The sequence below is a fragment of the Microtus pennsylvanicus genome, chromosome 10, assembly GCF_037038515.1.
Source record: "Microtus pennsylvanicus isolate mMicPen1 chromosome 10, mMicPen1.hap1, whole genome shotgun sequence".
NCBI lineage: Eukaryota > Metazoa > Chordata > Mammalia > Rodentia > Cricetidae > Microtus > Microtus pennsylvanicus.
In genome coordinates, this window is record NC_134588.1 from 21,106,770 (window position 1) to 21,127,264 (window position 20,495).

The 20,495-nt window shown below is 44.0% G+C and overlaps 1 protein-coding gene across 3 annotated transcripts in view; it reads right to left on the reverse strand.

Moving 5' to 3' along the window:
* Positions 1-20,495, reverse strand: part of Nckap5 (NCK associated protein 5) — a 791,944-nt gene that overhangs the window by 177,668 nt on the left and 593,781 nt on the right. For all 3 annotated transcript variants that reach the window (XM_075987773.1, XM_075987771.1, XM_075987772.1), the window contains one exon: positions 15,272-15,391. In XM_075987773.1, coding sequence (XP_075843888.1) covers positions 15,272-15,391 — 120 coding nt within the window. The remainder of the gene's footprint in view (positions 1-15,271; positions 15,392-20,495) is intronic.

A 20,495-nucleotide genomic window follows, 5' to 3' on the forward strand; every position in this document is an offset into this window, starting at 1 on the left:
TAGGAGAGATGGGGGAACTGAGGCGCAAGAGAGAACAAGGAGAGGAAGATACTGGTGGCCAGCCACTTAGCCACCCAGCCAGCCACTGAGTAAGAGTGAAAGTAAATTTACAGGAGAGAAAGGCAAAAACCCAGGGGCAGAAGGTTGGCAGGTTAATTTAAGTTAAGAAAAAGGGGCAAGAAACAAGCCAAGCTAAGGCCAGGCATTCATAACTAAGAATAAGCATCCTCTATGAGTGATCCATTTGGGAGCTGGTTAGCGGGCCCCCAAAAAGCCAAAAGAGTAAAACATACCACAACAATATAGGTCTCTGTACTGGCTTGTTTTGTGTGTCAACTTGACATGACATAGAGTCATCAGAGAGGAGGGAGCCTCAATTGAAAAAATATCTCCATAAGATCCAGCAGGAAGGCATTTTCTTAATTAGCGATTTATGGGGGAGGGCTCAGCCTGTTGTAGGTGGTTCCATCCCTAGGCTGGTGGTCCTGGGCTCTATAAGAAAGCAGTGTGAGCAAGCCATGAGAAACAGCACTCCTCCACGGCCTCTGTATCAGCTCCTGCCTCCAGGTGCCTGTCCTGTTTGATTTCTCTCAGTAATGGACTTTCACCTGGAAGTGTAAGCCGAAATAAACCCTTTCCTCCCCAAGTTGCTTTTGGTTATGGTGTTTTATCGCAGCAACAGAAACGCTAACTAGGACAGTATCTCACTGGTCTGGAGCTCAATACAAAGGCTAAGCTGATTGGCAGGTAAGGCCCAGGAATTCACTGGCCTTTCCTAGGATCACACATTCACATAAATTCATGGACCTGGCTTTTTAAATGGAAGTTCTGGGGCTAGAATCTGCACCCTCATTCTTGCAAGGAAAGCACTTTACTGACTGTGCCACCTCTTTGGTTGCGTACATTTCTGATCGTTCATTCTGAGGTGCCAGAATGTGCCAGGCAGACGGTAATTCAGAGAAAGTGACCTAAGGAATAGATCGGTGGTTAAAGATAGCAAAGTCAGGTGAGATGCAGCCGTTAGAAGATGACTAGCAATAGCAGACATGTCTCCTGTGTCACAAAAGAGACCCATCATCTGGTTTATACAAGTATTGCCACCAACTGTGGAGAATTTTATCTAGGCCTACATGTGGTAGTAGGAGGAAGTGAGGAGTGTTTGTGCTCCTGAGACCAGTCTAAATTGTAAGGGGCCACAAAACAAAGCCAGTGTCACCTTCCCCTCCTGAAAACACTGACCTTATTGTTATGGTCTGGCTTACTTAGCCTTTGGGTGAAGGAGTCAGACTTCTCTGGTGTGGCAGCCACTGATAGCAACAGACATCCTGCAACTTCCAGTGTGAGGAATTAGTCTCTTCTGATCTGCATAATCAGATCCCCAGGTAAACCTTGCCAATCCTGGCCCTGTGCTTTCTGTCTCCTGCTTTTCCAAGTCCTTACATTTATCCAAAATTCATGAGGATGTAACGCTCAGTAACATTTTTTTTAACTGGGAGGAAATTTTAAGGTTTCTATGATAAACATGAACTGCATGAAGTTTACTAAATCCGGGATAATCAGGTTTTCTTATGTGGATATGAAAAAAAATAATGCCTGAATGTTGTGTGCTACAAGGTACATATTCTGAATTTACATTTTAGCTACTTAATTTATTATAACATAGTGCTGATTTGTGTCACAGATTTGAACCTTCATTTAATGGAAAAAAAATCCAAAAACTAATTTGGAAATAGGACTCTTTCATTTTTCCGAGATTTAGATTCAGTCTAACTTGATTCTGCCTTAGATGAAGAGGCAGAAAGACTCACTCTTGAAGGTCACAGTGATAGAGAATGAAGCTAGCACAGTCACCCTCCAGGGACTTGTTTTTCTACAGTGTTCTACGAGTAAATCTGATGCTGTTGGAAGGATTGGGAAAGGCAGATAAAACAGAATCAAGATCAAACATCTTTCTAACACCATGGCTATGATTAAAGGCAGGATCTGGGATCTGTGTGACTTTAAACCCCAGGTATTAAGACAGCCAGGCTTGGGAGATGGCTCAGTGGATAAAGAGCTTGCTACACAGGTGTGGAGACACAAGTTCAGATCCACAGAGCCCTTGCAAACGTCCAGAAGATGTGGGGCTCATCTCTGAGCCCAGTGAATGGGAGGCTCTGACAGGGAACTGCTCCTGAGTGAGCTGGCCCTATCATCGAGCGCTGCTTTAAACTGAGAGACCCTGCCTCAATGAATAAGGGGTAGAGAAATCAAGGAAAACTCTCAATATCACCCCCTGTCCTCTATAAGTATATGCACACACATGTACTCCCCTCATGCCACACAGACACAAAAGGAAGAGATTAACACTAAATTTGGGGCACAAACTAATTTTCAGAACCCAATAATTTTTTTAAAGATTTTTTTATTTCTCTTTCTGTCTCTATCTCTCTCTGTCTCTCGTGGGGGACATGAACATATAAGTGAGAATATCTGTGGTCATTGGCTTTGGATCCCCTTGAACCCCAAGTTCTAAATGGTTGTATGTCACCTGACATGGATTCTTGGAACAGTATTCAATCTCACATTTCTCTTTCAAAGTTCAGTTTGTTACTAGAAGACTTTCTGAACCATCCCTGCATAGTGGTTGGAATATGAATGGTTCCAGAGGTTCATATGTTTAAATGATTAGTCATCAGGAAGTGGCACTACTTGGCAGGGGTCAGGAGGTGTGGCCTTGTTGGAGGAAGTGTGTCACTGGAGGTGGGCTTGGAGGTTTCAAGTGCGCAACTCAGGACCAGTGTCTCAGTCTCTTCCTGCTGCCTGCTGATCCAAATATAGAACTCTCAGCTGCCTCTCCAGCACCATGTCTGCCTGTGTGCTGCCATGTTTCCCGCCGTGATGACAATGGACTAAACCTCTGAAACTGTAAGCCAGCCCCAATTAAATGCTTTCATTTATAAGAGTTTCCACGGTCATGTTGTCGCTTCACAGCAATCGAGACCCTAACTATGACACCCAGGTATCGTCTTTTGCTCTGAGGATCTCTGATGGTAAATGTTTCTGTTATTTTACCTACTTAATAAAATGTGATAGTTAGCATTGACTGTCAACTTGGCTTACTTTAGAATCACCTGGGAAGAAAGTCTCAAGGCTTGTTTAGATCAGCTTTGAGCACGGACATTGTCTTGATGTTAATTGATATAGGAAGACTCAGACCACTATGGGCAGTACCATTCCCTATGTGTGGGGACTGAGTGGTGTAACAGTAGAGAAAATGAACTGACTACAAGCATGCAGACATTCGTGCCCTTCACTGTGGATGTGTCTGGTGCTTCATGTTCCTGTCTCAGCTTTTCTGAAATGATGAACTGTAACCTAAAATTGAGAGCTAAAAAATCTCGTCTCCCATAAGTTGTTTTTTTTGTCAGGGTATTTTTATCACAGCAAGCCAAATGAACTAAAACAGCATGCAGCTGTCTACACTCATCTGTCCTCTTATTAAATAATGAGCTCTTCATATCTGACACTCTTAAAGATCTGTGTGTCTTCAGAAGCACTGACAGTGCCATATATACTAAATGAATTTTCTTGGCTGGCGTCTATGCATGTGTGCACGAGTGCAAAGTGCAAAGGTCAGCCTTGGCTTTTGTTCCTAAGGTACTCTTCATGCTTTTGTTGTTGTTGTTTGCTCAGACATGGTTCCTCAGGGGTACTAAAGCTCACTGAGCTATGTAGCTGGCTAGAGAGCCCTGGGGACCCACTTGCTTCTGTCTCCCCAGAGCTGAGATTATAAGTGTATATTGCCACATTCAGCTTTCCAATGTGTGTTCTAGGAATCAAACTCAGGTCCTCGAGCTTCAAGGTAAACATTTTACAGACAGAGCGACCTCCTCAGCACTAGTGGATTTCAGTTAACACGATGAAGTCCCATATGCTAGCTGTGCCGTGGTTGTGCCTGGAAAGCCTTGTCAGGTATTCTAAGCACATGCATCTTGCTTTCAATGAAAAACCCACCATCACCAACGCAGAGTAAGACCAGCAGGTCACAGGACAGCCTTGACCTCTGAGAGGCTCTGCTAGGCTTCCTTAGTATTATGAAGCAGTTGAATCAGGAGAACAGTGAAGATTACAAATCAGAGAGAATGTAATACAGCCTTGAATGTCCACCTTCTTTAAATTGCAAAGCACCAGTGACATCTGTCCAACATCTCCAGGGGACACTGTGGCCTGCATCTGGCAGCAGCCCACTGTTACTTCTGCCTGCTCTGGCCCAGCATGCAGAGACACTTGAATGTAGGACACGAGAATTTTTCACTGATGATGGTTTACATGGTGCCAGTAATGCTTATGAATGCTCATATTTGGCTGTGTCTAGGGTTAGGGGAATATGAAAAACAGGAAGGCAGGTACCTTTGACTGGTACCTTAACATTTACAGAGAGTGCTTGAGGTGGGGTCAATTAAAATTCACACCCAGGAGGCAGCAGGGCAGCAAATATTGCTCTGGCCAAAGATTTGCCAATATGAAACCATTCCCCACAGCTACTGGGAGCCAATAATTATAAGACAGAGGTCCCATGTCTGATTACACAGGCACCAGGCAGAGATAAAGCAAAAGAAAACACTGAAAAACAGAATAAACCAACAGCGAGAACAGCAAACCAGAACTCAGGTAAAGATGAGAAAAATTTCCCCTACTTATCTCAACTTCATGGAGAGATGATATTTAGATGTCTACCTTCCTCATCTGGCAGATACAGGACCTTGATTGTAGATGTGTGTGAATATTCATGTATGCAGGTATATTGTTTGGAGGGAGCACATGTTCATGTGTGCACATGCTAGTGATATTTCATGTGTATGTGCAGGAACATTGTGTGTAGGTGTGTGAGTGTGCATGAGGGGGTAGGGAAGAGGGTATATAAGAAGTTTTGTGGTAAGGTTTATGTGTATGTATGAGGATGCAATTTGTGTGTGCATATATGTGAAGCAACACAGGTACATGCAGGTGCACATATGTGCACATGCATGTGTGTATTTGTACATGTGGAGGCCATAGTCAACTTCCATTCTTGTTTCTCAGGATACCATTACCATATTCTTTTAGAAAGTATCCTGAGTTCCTTGCTCGTGCTCTCTCTCCTTCTGCTCCTGATTTGGACCTTGAGATTTCAGTCCGGTGCTCCAGTGTGGGTCTCTGTATCTGTCTCCTTTCATCGCCTGATGAAGGTTAATATTCAGGAGGATGCCTATATGTTTTTCTTTGGGTTCACTTTCTTATTTAGCTTCTCTAGGATGGTGAATTATAGGCTCAATGTCCTTTATTTATGGCTAGAAACCAAATATGAGTGAGTACATCCCATGTTCCTCTTTTGGGGTCTGGCTTACCTCATTCAGGATAGTGTTTTCTATTTCCATCCATTTGTATGCAAAATTCAAGAAGTCCTTGTTTTTTACTGCTGAGTAGTACTCTAATATGTATATATTCCATACTTTCTTCATCCAGTCTTCCATTGAAGGGCATCTAGGTTGTTTCCAGGTTCTGGCTATTACAAACAATGCTGCTATAGTATCTCTCACTGAACCAAGAAGGCTAAGCTAGCTGCTTAGCAATCCTCTAAGCCATACCCCTTTCTCTGACTTCTTAGTACCGGAATTACAAGCAGCTCTCACCACCCCAACAGCCTTACATGGGTTCTGAGGATTGAACTCAGGTTCTCTTACTTTCATGGCAAACATGCTACCAACTGAGACTTCTCTCCAGTCCCCAGACATACAGTACCTGAAGGACTGTTCTCATTTCCTCCCCCACTGACCCACACTGTAACTATTTCATCTGTGAAGCCATCCCTGCCTACCTGCCCTCAAACAAACATCATACTCATCCCACGGGTTCACTGGATCATTAATTCACCTAGCAATCATTAAAGCTTACTTTTGTTTATATGATATGTGGGAGGATTCGAAGTTTAATATGGCAAAGTTCTTGTCTAAGAAAGTAGAGAGTAGCAATCTCAGACTACCTCCACCTCCCATAGCAGTGCTGATGTTCCTAAGCAGCACTAAGTGGCAGAGTATTTGGCCACTTTACATGAATGGGGGCAGTGCCGACTGTCCTGCTCACTGCACAGTATTGAACCACTGCATATGAATAGGGAATGGTGTTGACTGTCCTGATCGTAGCACAGGATTTGGTCACTGCACATGAACAAGGCTGTTTTAAAAAATGCCTCTTATTTCTATTAAGAATGCATAGTATATCAGCTGAAATGGTTGAAGCGTGCATTATGTAAGCAGGAGGCCTGGAGCTCAGAGCCTTGGAAATCCATGTCAATGCTGTTTGGCTGTGGTGGCTCACCTGTCATTCCAGCTTCAGAAGGTAGGGACAGGGGATCTCAAGAGCAAGATGGACTAGGCGGTGGTGGTGCACGCCTTTAATCCCAGCACTCAGGAATCAGAGGCAGGTAACTCTGTGAATTCAAGGTCAGCCTGGTCTACAGAGCTAGTTTTAGGACAGCCAATGCTACACAAAGAAACCCTGTCTCAAAAAAACAAAACAAAACAAGCAACAAACCAAAACCCAAAATGAACAAACAAATAAGAGTAAACTCATTGGCAAAACTGTTCATATAGTCAATCTCTGGTATTGTCTGAGAGAGTCTGCTTCAATGAATAAGGTGGGAGAGAAATGGAAGATGGTTTCTGACATCAACTTTGGGCTTCCAAATGTAAACAAACACATATGCATGCAGCTCTGCATACATATTCATCTACAAACATGCAAACTTGCATGCACACACACATGAAGAAAGAAAAAAGATCAAGAGTGTGTCAGTTACTTTGTTATTATAAGAAAATACCTTTTGACAAAGCAAATTGTGCTCACAGTTTGGGGAAAGATACAGTCCATCATGGCAAGAAAGACAAGGCAGCTAGACCACCAGGTTGCTGGTCACATGGCTTCCATGCTCAGGAGGCAGGGGACAGACAGGAAGTTGGACCAGGGGGTAAAACCTCAAGAGCACGCCTCCACAAACACTACAATGTCTCATTTCATCCAGAGAGGCTCTACAACCTTCCTAAGGAGCTTCATCCACAGGTGCCTGGGGGACACATTTCACATCCAACACAACAACGAGGGCAGAAGGATAGACCACATTTTTTAGCACACTTAAAGAAATCATTCACACAGGTCAGGGAACCCTGATTGCTCTTTGAGCAGATGAGGGAGGGGGACTTGATCGGGGGAGGGGGAGGGAAATGGGAGGCGGTGGCGGGGAGGAGGCAGAAATCCTTAATAAATAAATAAATTAAAAAAAAGAAATCATTCAGTGCAGGCTGGACTGAGAGAGTGAGATGTGGCTGTTGAGGGAGGAGAGAAAAAGAGCCAATGAAGAGCACAAGATGCAAATGGGGATGCAGACTCCTTCCTGCATTTGCACAAGATGCTCTCCGGCTTCCAGTTAAACTCTTCTGTATCCACAGACTCACTCCGAGGCACGGCTTCCTCCTCCAGGCCTTGTGCCGACCCTTCCAAGTTGTCCACCTTCTGCCACTGTGGCACCCCGCTGGCTCTGACCATCACTCTACCACAGGCTCTAGCTTAGAGCACAGACTCTGGGAAAAATGGCTGTCTTTCCTAAATTCTTGGCACTCACATACTATTTTGTTTGTTATATAACTTTTATTCAAAGATTTAAATTTTTTTTTTTTACTTCCAATTGTGCGTGTGTGTGTAGTTGCCTTCAGAGGCTATAAGAGAGCATCAGATTCCTTAGAGCTAGAGTTACCCAATGAGGGTGCTGGAAACTATACATGCATCCTCAGTAAGGGCAGTATATTGATATAGAATATTATTTTAGCTAGGCAAAGATGTATTACATTTGTTTATGCTGTAGGATATACCTTTAACTGTGTAAAGATGTGTTACGTTGGTTTGCGCGCATTTGTTTAACAATATAAGGATGTGTGTTTAATTATGTAAAGATGTGTTGCATCTGTTTCACGTTGCCTGCCTAAGCACCTGATTGGTCTAATAAAAAACTCAATAGCCAACAGCTAGGTAGATAAAGGTTAGACGGGGCTAGCAGGCAGAGAGAATAAATAGGAGAAACCTAGGCTCAAGAAGAAGGAGACTAGAGGAAGAACAAGAGGAGGAGAGACGCATGAAGCAAGAAGCCAGGCAGACATAGGGAATCAGTGGAAGTCAGATATACAAAAGAAAGAAAGGTAAAAAGCCCTGAGCCACAAGGTAGATAAAGAGAAGTGGGCTAAGTGAAAAGAGCTAGCCAGAAATGTGCCTAAACTAGGCTGAGCATTCATAATAAGAAGTCTCCGTGTCATGACTTGGGAGTTGGTTGGTGGCCCAAAAGAAAAAGCCCAGTACAGTATATAATTGTCAATCCATCTCTCTAGTCCTTGTTATATCATCTTATTTTAAACTTCATTTCCCAGTAGAAATTATGGAAGATGTAATCCATACAAATCATTAGCTAGAAGATCTGGGTGAGTTTACCCTGCAACAGAAAATGGCTAATATTGTTTAAATAAAGTAGAGAAAACCCAGTATCTTTAATTTAATGGGTGATTAATTTGTTAACATTTTAAAATGTTCAGAAAATTTCTAACATGCTTTATGCTAAGTACATTAAAATGTAAATTAAAAATTAATTTTCAAAACTCTGGGTAGATATTCTTTCATATGGTTCCTCGGCTTTTCTCCTATATGATACACATATTTTTTTCAGTTTTGAGATGGGTTAATTTTTCTACCAACACCATAAAATTGTCATCCAATATTAAATCACTGCTACTTTATAAAATATTTTGTTGAAACGATACTGAGATTTGACACTTTACTATCTAATTTGGTGTCTATGCAGATCATAAAATTAACAAGGTGTTGATGCTTGTGGTTCAAGAAGACAAAGAGAGGTGACCTGGTTGCGATGAGCTGGGATGATGTAGCATTGTGAGCAAAGAAATAGCAAACAGAAAGGTACTAGAGAAGGAAAATCTACCATATTCTCCATAGAGTGGAAGTTTTTATGGCCCGGGGTGGGGGCAGAGAAAGAAAAATGACACTATCAAGGGTGAAGTGGTTTCATTAAGAGTTTTGGCTGTAGTATGAATGGGGGGAATAACTTTCTGCCCTAACCCTGAAGATCCTTTCTCCTTGCCTCTACCGGTTCTCTCTTGATCCAAGCTGTCATCTTGTCATTGAAAGTTTGACCCTGCAGGAGCTGTGTGATCTTTCAGTGTCCCTTATCTCACAGAGAGGCCATTTTTAGTCCTCTGACAAGTTAATATCCTCCCGGTGCCGAGTGTGTGAGAGAGCATCCCTGATGGACCCTCTCCATATGTTTTCACATCTGACGGGCACTCATAAGGGCACCACCAAGGCCCTCGGATGACGCTGAACGGCAGATTCACTGCCGGCAGCTACACGGCCATCTCAGCATCTCCAAACTGCTAGGAAGCTGTGCTCCCACCCCCCATCACCCTGAGGATCCTTCTAAATTAGATATCAGAGTTTCAGGGCAGGGTGGAAGCTGCCTCTGTAGCAGGCATTCAAGTAGCCAAGGGACAGAGATGATCGATTCCAGAAACTCATAAAGAAAACTGATGCTGGCAGAGCAGAGTCAGGAGGTGCTCTAAACTCTGGGGCCTTTCCTGCTTCTTCTGTAGACTCTTTCTTGCTCAAGAGAGGGCTCATCGGCTATACTTGTTGTGTTCCAGGGCAAGGAGAGACCTTGTTTTCAAAAGGAAGCTGGATAAGGACAGCTGAGATTACCCTTTGGCTGCCATGCATGCGTGTTGACACACACACACACACACACACACACACAGACACACACACACACACAGAGACACACACACACCATACTTTTATGTATTCAGAAATTCCCTAACTAGACAGAGGCAAATGGAGGCCAAGCTGGGCAGTGATAACGTGGATTTCATTAGCATTTTACATTGCATCCTACCCTCTCAATCACAGCTGTGTGACTCAGCTTCTGTCTGCCTGTATCCCCGCTTGCACAATGAAAGCAATGCTGGGTCGTATCTCATAGGATTGTAAGAGATCAGACTGATCAAGGCTCTAAATTTTGCAGCACATGAGGTAACATGGTGATCTCTGCATGTTTGCTTAGCCAGGTTTTGTTAGAGATAATAGTGCTGGAGTCTTCCTTTAAAGCCGTCTGAGGGTCTGACATGTAGCTCAGCGGTAGAATGCTTGTCCCATGCATGCAGCTCTGGAGTCAATACTGCATTCCTTAATAGACAAGTAACCAAACAAATGAGGAAACTGACAAACATTTGAAGAGCAGTTCACATACAGAATTCCCTCCATGTAATATAATTCACTACTGTCTGTAATTGTGTTATAGTTAGACAACAATATTTAATATGATCCTAAGCCCTCTGGTGCCATTTGCCTTTGTAGAGGAGTTGCAAACACTTGGATCTGGTGTAGAGAAATAATCCACTGATACCCACCATAGTCCACTGGATAATACAGACTATATAAAATTACAATATTAATTTTTAAGACCTTTTGAGGGGCAGGTCTGTCATAGGACATAATATATAGAGGTCAGAGAACAACTTGGGAAATCAATTTTCTTTTCTACTATGTGGGTTCTAGGCATTAAAACCAGGTTGTCAGGCTATGCCATCTTGCCAGTTCCCCATTATTAAGTCTGGGATTCCATAATTACTGTGATATGTACTCTATACACAAAACAAGTTACTGAAATAACTCACTTTTGGTGAACTTTCAATCCAATTGGTTAAAAAAGCAGTGATGAAGTCGACAGCATTCAGTGTGACTTAAAAGAAGAAACAGTAGCCACGTAATCATCTAGCTTCGGCTATTTATAGATTTAGACAGGATTCATTGATATTTCAGTCCCCAAGACAGCAACTTTCGGATTTTTATTTTCTATGCTAGATTTTTGGTTCTTTAGAATTTAGTTTGCATTCTTATCTGAACGGAAACTCATTTACTACTGCATCTACTCCCAGAGACATCACTGCACACCCTGGAATCAGGAGGCAGTTCACCATCAAGCACAACATTTTAATTCTTAGGTTTGTGTTCATGGGCCTTGACAGTGGACAGAGCTGTGTTCAGTGGTTGGCACTGTTCTGTTTCGTTTGCGACACTGGGTGTCACTATGCTGCCTATGATGCCCCTGATACCATGATATCAAAGATTCTTCTGCCTCAGCCTCCCGACTGCTGTGACTAAAGGCAGGCACCTCTGTGCCTGGTTTCCTGCTATATTTGTAAGTTACTAGAACCTGTCAGCTAATTCTTATATCCAGCCTTATTTTTTCAAAATTGACTGTGACTTACCAATGTCTTTTTCTATTACTTATAATTTATTTAACTAAGTCACCACAAATCTAATCATCATCTTTTTATATTGCTGTTTAGGTGGCTACTTCAAATGGTTAAGAATCATTGAGCTGTCTTCTACAGAGGAAAACTTAAAAGTTTTCTAAAACATCAAGAAGACAAACTGATATCCACAGGGAGGACTTCCTCCAGAGTCCACGGGGAGCAGCTATAGGGTCTGTAGTTTTGGTGGTCAAGTGCCCCACCCGGGACTTTCTCAGTCACAGTCACTTTCACAGCCTGGATGGACACACTCTGCACAGCCACAAAGGATCTCAGGCATCCATATGAAATGAGAAAACTTCAGAAAGGAGAGAGCACAAAGTTCCCTTCTGTTTATGCAAATCACCCTGCCAACTCTAGGGGTGGATTCACCACACATTCATTCTCCCCTTCAACAAAGAATTACCAAGTGTCAGAAGGTGAAAAGCAAGCTCAGGCAGTTTTTCTTTTATCTCCATGGTGAGTACTTGTTCTCACTTAATCCCCAAAGCAACATCAGACAACTAAGTTGTGAGTGAAATAAAGACCAGACCAAACGCAAATCCCGCTCCTTCCTGAGTGCGACTGTGACAGTGGTGGACGGCAAGTGTTTTAGTTTCTCCTCTGTTGCTGCTGTAAACTATCCTGACAGAAAGCAATCTAGGGGAGAATGAGTTTATTCTGCTGATAATTCCAGGCCACTGCCCACTATTGTGGAGAAGTCGAATCAGGAACGTGAAGCATCTCGTCGTATTGCGTCCATAGTGAAGAACAAAGAATGCATGCAAGCTCTGTGCTCAGCTAGACTCTCATACAAAGGCTAAGGACAAGACCGAAGAAATGGTGCTGCCCACAGTGGTCTGTGTTCTCCCACATTAATTAAGACAATCAGGACAATCCACTACAGACACACCCAGAGGCCAACCTGGTCTAGGTAGTCCCTCATTGAGTCTCTGTTCCCACCTAATTCTAGGTTCTAACCAGTTGACAATTTAACATTAATCATCTCAGTCCTCATTATGGTCTATCACTGTTCTTCATGGTTCTCTCAACAGCCTGTGATGGCTGGGTTTTGTCAACTTGACATAAACCTAGACACGCCTGGGAAGAAGGAATCATAATTAAGAATATGCTTCTATAAGCTTGGCTGGTCTCTAGGCAAATCTGTGGGGTACTGTCGTGATTAATGACTGATGTAGGAGGGCTGACCTCTCTATGGGCCGGTGGTCCTGGGTGCTGTAAGAAAGCTGAGCAAGCCATGAGAAGCAAGGAGCAAACATGGTTCCTCATGGCCTTGCTTTCATCTTCTGCTTCCAAGTTCCGGCCCTGAGTTTCTGCTCTGACTTCCCTAGATGGTGGACTGCAACTGAGGGCTGAAAGGAACCCTTTCATTCCCACACTGAGTTTTGGACATGCTCTTTACCACAACAATTGAAAAGCAAACAACGACATGGTCTACCTTTAGCAAGGGTTACTTATAGTAGAATGGCTCGGGGAATTGAAAATTTTTGGTGAAACATATAAACTTTGAGAGCTGAAAATTCCCCATAAATAGACTCTGAGGTCTGTAGACAGCTGGATCATCTGTGCTAGTCACTTAAATATGCGCGACAGAATTTTGTGATGGCCGATGGAAATGGTGCACTCACTGTCTTCAGCTCTTGTGTTTACTCTATAAATAAACTCTCAGTATTTATAAACAGGGACTGTGGATCCTTAAACACTGTTCCAGAAGAGCCATGAGTTAGAACAAGCAAAACAGAAAAATTCATGAGCAGGCAACAGCTGTTAAAGGTAATTACAATATTGGATCTTGATTGCAAAACCACAAAAGAAACGGGGCTTTTCAAGGTCCATGATGACGAACACTGATGGTGGTCGGGTCCAGGAAGCAAAACGGAGACACACAGTTTCTCCCCGTGGCCTGCCGACAACTTTTGAGTCATCAATTATAAATTATGTTCCAACAGATAAAGCAGAGAGGAAATTAATTTCTGCGATGAGATCTACTTTATAAGAGAGCTTCTTCAAAGCACTCTTTTATTTCAGTTTGGGGGTGGGTGTAACTATTGATACTGTTTTACTAACTGTTTCCTTCTATGAACTGCAACTTCCCATAATTCCTCAGAGCATACTAAGATTTTTATGGCAAAATTCAGAGGATAGAAGAGGAACTCAGGCGCTGAGAAGAAAGTTGAGGAGAATCCCCTGTGATGATAGAACTCTACTTAGGCAATGCCCAATATAGTGCCTTCCAGTTTAGCCACCTAAGGTTTGGAGCATAGGAAGCTAACTTTAGCTTAATGTAATTTGTGTGTGTTCCCCCGTCGTGAGCGTGTGTGCACGTGTGCATGCGAAGACCCCCAATCCTCAGGTGGCATTCCCGAGGCTGCCATCCACCTTTCTAAGACCAGGTCTCCTTGCTGGCCCACACCATGGTGATTAGCTCACTATGTTGACTGGTCAGTGAGCTCCAGGTTCTTCCCTATTTTTAATCTTCCTCATGCTGTAATTACAAATGTGTCCCACAACCATTTTTATTTTATTTCTATGGAGGTTCTGAGGACAGTTCCCCATGCTTGCAAACAAGTACTTTACACCCTGAACCATCTCCCCAGTGTTTATTGTAACATTTTCAAGTAGGAATTTAGATAGTCCTCCACAGACAGAGGCTCTGGTGCTGGACAGGACCATCTCAATGATCAAAAGGTTCCTGGTCACCTTCAATCCCAGTCAATTAGACCAAGCAACTTGTGAGTCAACTCTCACAAAATGTAGATGCCCCTGTGAAAGCACCCTCAGTCTTAGACAGACAGGTCAGAAAAGCTCTGAGCAGAGTTCAGGGGAACCAGCTGAGGAAATGTGTTAACAGGAGCAGAGGGTTGGGAAGAGCAAAGGTCAACCCTTTAGCGTCCCGTGTCAAGTCCCGTACTCCCTGCCATGTGTCATTTCTGTCACTGTCGGCTTCAAGGCTTCAAAATGGAACAGATGGCTTGACTTTCCAGGACTCTGCATGCTGAGGAGGTACCTGAGAGCAGAGCACAGCGAGAGCTGTCGGGGAGCAGCCCTGTAGAGACACTGGGGTGCAATCCAGGAAGCGAGGTGAGGGAGAGAGAAGTGATGCTGCACACACATCACCAGGTTGCTCAAATCCCAGACGCAATTTGTGTTAATAGTGAGCTTGAGGTAAAGATGCATGCTTCAGCATTTCAGGAAACGTCTGCGCTTCTCGCAGAATGCACGGGGAATAAAGATGCTCCCCAAAGCCATCATTCCTCAACTCTATGCCATGGTTCCACTCAGCTTATTGGAGAATATGCTCCGGGCCCTCTGTGTGAGTGTGTACCTATGCAGTGAGGATGTGTGTGTGTGTGTGTGTGTGTGTGTGTGTGTGTACTTGGGTATAGAAGTCAGCCTGAGGTTTTGTTCCTTAGGACACTGTTCTCGTTTTTAGAGACAGGGTCTCTCATTTCTACCTGGGACTCACCAATTTGACTTAACTGGCTGTGCAAAGATTCAGCTATCTCCGCCTCTCCCCCTGAAATTCGAAGCACATGCCACCACACCTGGCTTTTAAAATGTAGATTCTGGGGATTAAACTCAAGTCCTTATGCTTGCAATGCAAGCGCTTAACTGTGTCTGTGGCATCTCTCCAGCCCAGGCGACACTGTCGCCTGTGAACTCGTCTCAGTGGAGCTGTTCTTTGTAAGAATGCAACTCCCAGAAGTTGAGGATTTGAGAGACACTCCATTTTAATGACACCACCTGAGATAGCGAGCCGTTGGGATTTTGGTGCAATGGTGCAATATACCTTACCCCTGGGGAGGCTGGCCAGCTTTGAATGCAAGCAAGTTCCGGTTGAGGGCATGTTGGCAGCAAAGGCCATTTTCCACATAAGCACATACCTGGAGAAGCACATCAGAAGCTGGTCTCACGCGCTGCTGGAACAGGATGCTGAGCGCCCGGTTCTGTTGTTCCAAGTCAAACACTCTGGTCTTCAACTTTACACACTCCTCCCTCAGATCCTACGACAAACAGTGAGGAGGGAAAGGCAGTTTGACTGACAGATGTCTTTGCATATCACAGCCATAGTTCATATGATACCTCAGACACATTAGGGGGGAAAATACCATTCTTTTCTTCAGAGCACCCAGAAAAATAAGTCATTAAAAACCATTTTCTTCCACAGACTATTGTCTGATGGAATTGCTAGGATCAGGGAAGCCCGATTGTACAAAAATAAATAAATAAAGCACCTTGAAATCAGAAATGCATTAATGCAGGCTGCTATTTTTGAAGGCAGTAAATCTTAGTAATATAAAGTCAATTTACGTTTCTACCCATGTATTATGTTTCTTCGCTGTCTCCATAAAAGCAATCATAAAGCACAAACCACAAAGACAACAATATTTTTACAGCAAATAAAGAACTGACGAACTAAAGGAACTACCACTTTAGATGGAACCTTCTGGTGTCATTTAGGGAAATGAGTCGAGAATCTCAGCATTGTGACTCATGAAGTCATTGATACATTTAGTGGGAAGTGGTAACATTGAATGGAAGGGTGTATGTGTGTGTGTGCATGTGCTTCCATGTATATGCAACAGGATATACATATGCAGATATACGAGCACATGTATGATCGTGTATGTGAAAGATGCATACTTGAGTGTTGTTCCTTAGGTGCCATCCACTTCGATCATGTATTTGTGTGTTTGTGTCCATGTGCATGTGTGGCTGTGTGAGCATGGATGTGTGTGGAGGACCAAACAGGACACAAGCTGTTCTGCTCTATAACTATTTACCTTACTCCTTTGAGATAAGGTATCTCACTGAATGTCATACCTTATCTCATGATGTATGCATGGAGGTGAGATAGGTGTGTATGTATGTAATGAGTATGTGTGGATGCATGCATGCTATAGTATGTATGGACGTCAGAGGACAACCTGGGTTGTTGGTCCTCACTTTCCACTTTCTTTGAGACAGGATTTCATTGCTTGCTGCTGACCCTAACTGGCTTCTGGGAGTTCTCTTCCCCGAACCTTCCATGGGTTCTGGGCATGTGAACACATCTGCACATACTTGAGAAGCAAGCACTTCATCCCATCTCTCCAGCCCTAACCTTCTCATGTTGTGACATGAGTTTGTCAGTGTTTACAACCACCTTGGGACACATGCAGCTCACACAGATTGGAAATACCGGGCTGACATGATAGCTATGGGAAGCCTGTCCTGTATCAACCTGCTTTGCACACAAGAGCTATAGGGCGGCTGTGGCCGAGTGTGAGCATGCTCTACCACGCTCTGCAGCACTGGCTCTGTGAAAGGGAATGGGGCAAAGAAATCTTTCAGAGTATGGCTCCCTGCACACTGCACGCTCCTTTCATCTTTTCTAGTTAAATGTGTGAAGCCCATACACCATGTTTAGCTGATGCCTGTCACAGATGCACGCTTGGAATGCGGACTATAGGAAGACAATGCAGAGGCCAGAAGCAGAAGTATATGTATTCTGTCTGTGGGTGCACCACCATTTTTTAAAGCATTGAACCTCTGCTTATCGCCTATGCTAATTTCTGTTGTCAGCATGCACATAACACTCTGCTCCCAACACTAATTGTTTTCACTACTACTAATTAAGTAATTAATAAAACCCGACTGTGAGGTAGATAAATATTAATAGTGCCCACTGGCTGGGAAAACACATGCACTCTGATTTGCAGTAGGTAAAAGGAAATGCAGACTGTGAGGCTTGGGTTTGTAAGGAGAAATGGGGCCTGAGACCACAGCAGTGAAACCGCCTAGTAGCACAAGGCTAAAACCAGGCAGTTCTTCAGGTGGTAAGATAACAGAAACGAAGATGTCTTCTGCTGAGTTTATTTTCTTTTCACTGATTTTAGGAGGGGTGTGTGTTTAGTGTATGTGTGTGGGTTAGAGGAAAATTCATGGGAGTTGATTCTCTCCTCCCACTAAGAGGGTCCTAGGAACTAAACTCGGGTATCAGGCTTGGCAGGGAGTGCCTTTATCCAGAGAGGCACCTCTCCAGCCTCTACAAGAGAGTTTTTATACAAACATCTGAATTTCAATGCCCACTTCTATTATTCAAGGAACAGTCAAGGTTAATTCGTAGGAACACAGTCGTGGAGCCTGGGGACAGTTTGGTTGATAACCATTGGCTTGTCCAGCCCAGCATGGGGTAAGGAGAAGGAGATGCAGGACAAGATATCAGTCCATGGTCACTGACAGCAACTGAGCTGCTCTGGATGTTTGTGACAGGATAGAGCTGCCTGTGTGGTCTTTAATGTTTTTATAATGCTCACAGAACCTGTGGGTAGCTGCTGTGTTAGTTACTTAAATTGCTGGAAAATATTCCTGACAAGAAGCATCCTAGGGAAATCAGAATGTATTCTGGTTCACAGTTTGAGGGTGGGGAAGGCGTGGGGACCGGAGGATGAGGCAGCGGGTCACACTGCACGCACAGGCAGGAAGCCGAGAGAGATGAACGCTGGTGTTCAACTAACTTGTTCCATTTCATTCAGTCCAGGATCCCAGACCATGGAAAGCCGCTGTCCACATTTAGATTATCACTCCTCTCTTCAATTAAACCGACGTAAAAACTCCCTCAGACTTGCCCAGAGGTTTGCACAGTAGGTGATTCAAGACTGAACATCACAGCCATTGGTGTCTTTTTCTGTTACCTCCAGGCTTAATAGAACACACGTGTGCCCATGTGCACACACAGAAAGACAACTCGAGGGAACTGAGACAGCAAAACAAACTTCCTTAACTGCTTCTGGGCTGTCTGGGTGGGAGGTGGCAGCTGTCTGTCTGCTTGCTCTGTGCTCAGGGTTGGAAGCCAATTGACATAAAGGACTAGGTGATATATTAGTATCTCAGCTGGGTAGCAGAGCAGCTGTTTAGACTCTGCCGGTTACAGAGCACCGACACCAAGACTGAGAACAGCTCCCTGGCAAAGCTGTTGGAGAGAAATGGCACTACATTATTCACATGCCAGAACCTGGCATTGTCACTAGTGGCAAAGGCTGGACCATCTATCTACTCTCGGATTCCTTAAGCCAGACTTAAGGATGTACTCTGCTCAAAACAGATGTGTGTTTCTTCAGATAGAAAATGGAAAAGCGGACAAGGAAATGTCTCATTTAGTAAAGTACTTGCCACACAACCATAAGGACCCAAGTATCATCTGCAGCACCCATGTAAAAAGGAGAGGCATGGCGGCAAGAGCCTGTGACCCCAGCATTGTAAAAGTGGAGGCAGGCAGATTACTGGGGCTCTCTGGGCAGCCAGCCTATGCGGTGAGACAACTTCCCTCAACAAAAACAAGACAAGAGAGAGGAGAGAGAAACTGAATTATGCAAAAAGAGTTTTTGGTTTCCACATCTGTAAACTGAGGTACCACATCTGTAAACTCGAGCTTTCGATAGCTCAGATGTGTCACTTGCTCCTTGGTGACACGCAAGCTCGTTTAGTCATGGCTCTCCTTGGGGGCTTTCATTGATGTCCCCTTCTCAGCTAAGGTTTCCAGAGCTTCTATATAGAGAACTGTCTTTCCGTGGAAAGGCAGGCCACACCCCAGATACACAGTCTTAACATCAGGCACCTAAAAGGCCAGGCAGGTAGTATGAATGCGTGCCTGAGTCAGGGTAAGAGGAAGCAATGAGTTTTGTGTGGCTAATGGAACAACCATCCTTCAACACAAAGCCCTGATGTTAAGCCACTGTGAGTGTGTTTGTGTGTGTGGTGCTCATGTGTCCATTGTGGAGAGCAGAGGAGAGCTGGGGGTGTCATTCCTCGGCTGTGTTCTACATTTTAGTCTGAGAGAGGATCTCTTGATGGCCTGGAATTCACCAAGTGCGCTAGGATGGCTGACCTAGCAGCCCCAGGGATCCACCCATCTCCAGTTCTCTCATCTCTCTAGTGCTGGATTGCAAGTGTATGCCACCGCACTTGGCTTTTTACATGGGTTTTGGGAATCAAATTCAGGTCTGCATGCTTGTAGAGACAAGCACTGATCCATCTCCCGAGGACCAGATTAAGCCGTCTTTAATCCATGGGATGGCGGAACAGTTTATGCAATTACAGGAAATGGAGCTATTATAAAACTAGTTGACAGCTAGTTATGAAATAAGGTTCAAAGTAAGATCCATTCTGAGACACCTTGCTTCCTAATTTATAGTGTGGCTCAACATATAGCAGGCCCTGAATGCTTTTGCTAGGGAACACGACAGCATTCCTAGGTTTTTCTTAATGGTCACGGGCTATCTTGACCTTTTGTTTCATCCCCTGAGACTATAATTAGCTGTTGTGGTTTTAGTTCTGTTGCTGTGATAAAATATTCTGATACAAGGCTACTTAGAGGAGACAAGGGTTCATTTGGCTTACAATGCCAGATTCCAGTGCATTATCTGTAGGGAAGGAGCTTGAGACAGCTGCTCACACCATGTCTACACTCAAAATCAGGGAGAGATGATGCATCCAGCCCACCTGCCTGCTGCTACTGATAACTCAGTTACCTTCCCCCACTCTCACACATCTCAGGGCTCAGCCTAGGGGAATAGGCTGTCCACAATATGCTGGGTCCTCCTACACCAATCAATAAATAAAACAATGCCCCCCCCACATGCCGACTGACCCTAGTCTAGATAATTCTCCTCCCTGGTTGGCCCATGCTGACAGATGAAACCAACTAACACAAGCAGCCTTGGGTTTCAACCTCTGTAGTGGTTTTCATCACATACCTTTCACTCCTATGGCTATACGTGGGAGGAGCCAGTAAGTCCCTGAATGTTGAATGCTAACAAGTGGGCACAATGGTGTAGGGGTAAGACCATATACAGTTTCTGCCACTTTGTAGCAATTCCAATTGTAGACAAAATGTTTTCCTATTCTTACACATGGTTGCACACTGAACAAAATTAAAAAGGACTCAAAACGTGGATTTTAAATATTGAATATATGTGGATGCTTATAAACGTACCCAGGGCCTTTTTAGTAACTGGATCTACAGAGGCCATTGCGGCAGAAGGGGACACAGATGGTCAAATGGTACCTCCCTGACAGCAAAATATGTGGGAGCATGAGGCTCTTTCAAGCCACAAAATTGTGTAT